This window comes from Nanorana parkeri, unplaced genomic scaffold, assembly GCF_000935625.1.
Source record: "Nanorana parkeri isolate BGI_ZX_2015 unplaced genomic scaffold, ASM93562v1 scaffold1783, whole genome shotgun sequence".
Lineage (NCBI taxonomy): Eukaryota > Metazoa > Chordata > Amphibia > Anura > Dicroglossidae > Nanorana > Nanorana parkeri.
In genome coordinates this window covers 193241-197670 of record NW_017308051.1, presented here as the reverse complement: position 1 = coordinate 197670, position 4430 = coordinate 193241, and the positions used below count along the sequence as shown (strand labels likewise).

The following is a 4430-nucleotide window of genomic DNA, read 5'->3' as shown; positions in this document are numbered from 1 at the left end:
ATAAAGAATATCTATATTAAAAACAGATGATTAGCTACAAGTTAATTTCTGCACCTCGAGCGCCTAAACTTGCAAAAAGGCTCTATCAACATAAAATAAAAAACAAAATGCCTCCAAAAGACCCCCAGATACACACCCTGAATCAAGATTCCACTTTAAAAAAATCAAATCAACCATATACTAAAGCTACAGAAAAGAGCCCAGAAGAATAAGAATCCTGCCACCCGGTTCACACCTAGGCCTTGTGGGAACACGCAAAAAAATGTGCACAAACACGAAGCGACCTTGTGTTGCCAATATTAGTTAATGGCACCCCAAATGTGGTAGGGAGTACGCTTGTTCCTCCTCCACGTTTGGTAAACCCAGAAGAAAAAACACAGAATGTACTGTATGTCGCAGATTTTGCTACATGCACTACTTTTCTGCGTTTGTCACGTGTTATAGGACCCTATTGAAACAAGCCTAAAAAGGGGTAAATACCCAATGAGCTAGCAATCAGTTGTTGACACTGATAGTAGTCCTAACAAGGACTTTTGGTTTAAATGAAGAACTGTCAACATGGGGTGGGGGCAACCACTGCTGTATTAAAAAAAAAAATCACAGTTTTCTAACTGCCCCTAAATTTCTCTCACAGTTAGCAGTTTATCTCTCCCTATCCTCTTCCTACAGCAGTGTCAATGCATTTACAGTATAGCTGCTCTAAACCCCCTTTTATAGTGAGGGTGTTGGCTTATCCAATGATCACTCTAATTATATTATATTGCAAGCACTAATATTTTGATAGGTAACATCTCAATATGTGTCCATTATACTACTGATAAGAGCATTATAAAGAAACATCCAGTGGGATTATTGCTGCAATAAAAATCAAAAGATAAAGATAAACAACTTAGAAGAAGAAAATAACAACATGGTTAATAGGTAATGTACACAAAAACGTTGATTAGTTTCACTGTATTTTATAACACAGTTTTCTATGGCACAGCAGGAATTGCACATTTTAAGAAATCACATCAGGTGAGAAGATGCAAAATGGATATAACAATTGAACAGGGGCTCAAATGGCTTTGGAAAAGCTTGAATGTATAACTTATCAAGCATGAGATTAACAACATATCACTGTAACTCCTGAAGATCTGTTTATCAAGCATGAGATTAACAATATACCCCTGTAACTCCTGAAGGTCCGTTTCCCAAACATATATTATTTTTTTATTTTCTGTAAAATGGTGACAAGCAAAAGTAAGAGGAAAAATAGAAGCAGTACTGTAGTTGAAAGTTGTTTTTGAACTAGGAAAAGTTCATACGTTGACAGATCTGATGCACATAAACATGTTGCATAAATAATGGAGTCTTAAAGCACTTGATTTCACAGTATTTCCATGCTTTGGAAGGCTGTGTTAATTGTTTTTGAGGACATTTTGTTTTACTTTGCTCTTAAAAAAAATGTACCAATTTTAGTTTATAATCCAACCATGTTACATTCCAGTGGGTAGTTTCCAGAAGCGCACAGGCAGGCAAAGGGACTCAAGGGCAGAGCCATCAGTGGAGTAATGGAAGGCCACTGGATCATTAACTATTTATTTGTACATAGCAGGAAGCTTTATTTTCCTTAAATCTTTTAAGCTTACTGTATTTGTGCTTCAAACATAATTCAAACAAATTTTCGTTCAGTCTGTGCAGCTCAGGTTTCATCAGTTGTGCAGTGCACAGGATGTCTTGAAACTGGCAAGAGGGTCATAACTTGTCTCTGTCATACACAAGAGTCTCTGGCAAACTTTAGATGCAAAATCTTGGTCCTTCTGATAAATGGATAGGCAGTGCAGAGGCATCCAGCTGCCACTATTAAGCCCAAACTACACCAGGCACAAAACAAAGACCAGCTGTATCCATGTTCCACATCAATTGGAAGCCCATAAATAAATTTTGGCAAGCGATTCAGATCATAAGAGACACTTGCTGCATAAGTACACAAAGAAATTGTGCAAAATATTCCTAAAACAAATCAGAGATATATGTTAGTTAAAAAAATTAAAATACAGAAAAGTAAAAAAAAATGAAAACACACAACACCTTATAAAAAATTCCTTCAATTGAACAAAAAACAAAGTGTGAATTCTTGACAATTACTAGACATGTGCACCAGCAACAAAATTGTTTAGTTTAGTTTCGTTTTGATTCGGATTTTGCATTATTTAGTTTTTCGGATTCGGATCCGAAATTGAATTAGTTTTTGGGATTAGTATTTGGACTAAAATCCCTAGCGGTAGTCCGGTCGAAATTTCGTTTCTTTTGTGGCAGCAAAGTGACATTTGAGGGGGAAAAAAACTTTTTTTTTTTTTTAGCCTGCAGAAGTTGGAAAAAAAAGCGTGAGGTTGCCCCCCAATTCATACCAGACCCTTTAGGTCTGGCAGGAATGTTAGGAGGGACACCCCCCCCAAGTTAAAACAAAAAAAAAGTGTGTGAGGTTCCCCCCAAAATCCATACCAGACCCTTTAGGCCTGTAAGGATGGTAGGAATTCTAAGGGGGAACCCCAGCCCCAAAAAATGGGGGGAAAAACCTGTGGGGTCCCCCCTAACATTCCTACCAGACCCTTGACCCGAGCACCCCCCCAGCGCCTTACCAGGCCACTGCCCTCGGCATTAGAAGGGTGTCCCCATGCCTATGGGGACAAGGGCCCCTTCCCCACAACCCTAACCTGGTGGTTGTGGGGGTCTGCGGGCAAGGGAGCTTATTTGCATTGGGGTACCCGTTTAAATAAGGGGGCACCCAGATGCCGCCACCCCACCTTGTCTTTTTTTTATCTTCTGCAGACTGTAAAAAAAAATTCTAATGTCACTTTGCTGCAACGAAAGTTCGTCCAGACTACGGCTAACAAATTTCGGGAAATCGGAAATTCGGATTCGTCTGCATTAGTTTTAGCTGTAATTCAGAATTCGGATACATCCGAATCTCCTAATTTTGATTCGGAACGAAACGAATCGCACATGTCTAACAATTACTTTATTTAAACATTTTTTTAAAAAGTCCCACAAAGTCATTCCAGCATCGGCAGACAATTGAAAAAAAAAACAAAAAAACCTTTCCGACTCCCTGATGGCAGTCACAGAGGAGTAGACCTGAAAGAGAACTTTATCTCTCAGGTCCGCTCCTCTGCTATAGCAAAAGCCATTCTGTTATTGGCTATTTTAAATTGCAATAGCCAATAACAGAATGGCTATTGCTCCACCCACTGCCTTCTGTCAAAAAGCAGAGGAGCGGACCTGAAAGATCTGGGAGAGTGGGAGGCAGCCATTCTGCTATTGGCTATTTTAAAGTGCAATAGCCACTAGCAAGCTGGCTATTGGTCCACCCCTGCCTTCTGTCAGTCCCAAAAAGAGAGAGAGAGTTTTCTTTCAGGTTCGCTCCTCTGCTGTTTGACAGAAGGCAGTGGGCAGAGCAATAACCATTCTGTTAATGGCTATTGCAATTTAAATAGCCAATAACAGAATGCCTATTGGGCATTCCCTCTGGGGAAGTCAGAAATGGAGAAGGATTTGGGGGTCATTGTAGACCACAAACTGAAAGGTAGTTTGCAGTGCCAGGCTGCTGTAAACAAAGCTAGCAGGGTCTTGTCCTGTATTAAAAAGGGGATGTATTGCAGGGACAAGTCTATAATTTCGCCACTTTATAGATCATTGGTTCGACCTCATCTGGAGTACGCGGTCCAGTTCTGGTCACCAGTACTAAGAAAAGATGTCCTTGAGTTGGAAAAAGTCCAGCGAAGGGCAACCAAACTAATTAGGGGTATGGAGGACCAGAGCTACGAGACGAGGCTACTAAATTTAAACATGTTCACATTAGAGGTGAGGAGATTAAGGGGGGATATGATTTCCATGTACAAAATGTTTAATGGTGGTAGCAACATTAGCGATAAACTGTTTAAAATTAACTCCTTTACAAAAACTAGAGGCCATCACCTAAAATTGGTGGAAAAAAAATTCCAGCACAAGGGGCGAAAGGGGTTCTTCACAGTAAGATCAGTTAGGGTCTGGAACTCACTGCCACAGGCGGTGATTTCAGCAAATAATGTGGAATTGTTCAAGAAACTTTTGGACGATTTCTTAAGGGACCGTAATATACAGGGGTACGGGTACTCCTAGAATGAGATCCTAATAGGTTGGACTTGATGGACTAATGTCTTTATTCAACCTCAAATACTATGTAACTATGTAACTATTGCTCCGGCAGAAGAGCGGACCTGAGAGAGAAAGTTCTTGCCCCTGTGTCTCCCCCTCAGTCTGGCCACTGTGTCTCCCCCTCAGTCTGGCCCCTGTGTCTCCCCCTCAGTCTGGCCCCTGTGTCTCCCCTCCGTCCCTCCCTCTGCCCCCTGTGTCTCCCCTCCGTCTGGCCCCTGTGTCTCCCCTCCGTCTGGCCCCTGTGTCTCCCC

General features: G+C 41.2%; 1 protein-coding gene across 1 annotated transcript in view; it reads right to left on the bottom strand.

Moving 5' to 3' along the window:
* Positions 1–1235: 1235 nt before the first annotated feature.
* The window catches only part of TMEM178A (transmembrane protein 178A), a 98377-nt gene continuing 95182 nt past the window's right edge, over positions 1236–4430 (bottom strand). The window contains exon 4 of the mRNA XM_018571563.1: positions 1236–1995. Coding sequence (XP_018427065.1) covers positions 1754–1995 — 242 coding nt within the window. The 3' untranslated portion in view covers positions 1236–1753. The remainder of the gene's footprint in view (positions 1996–4430) is intronic.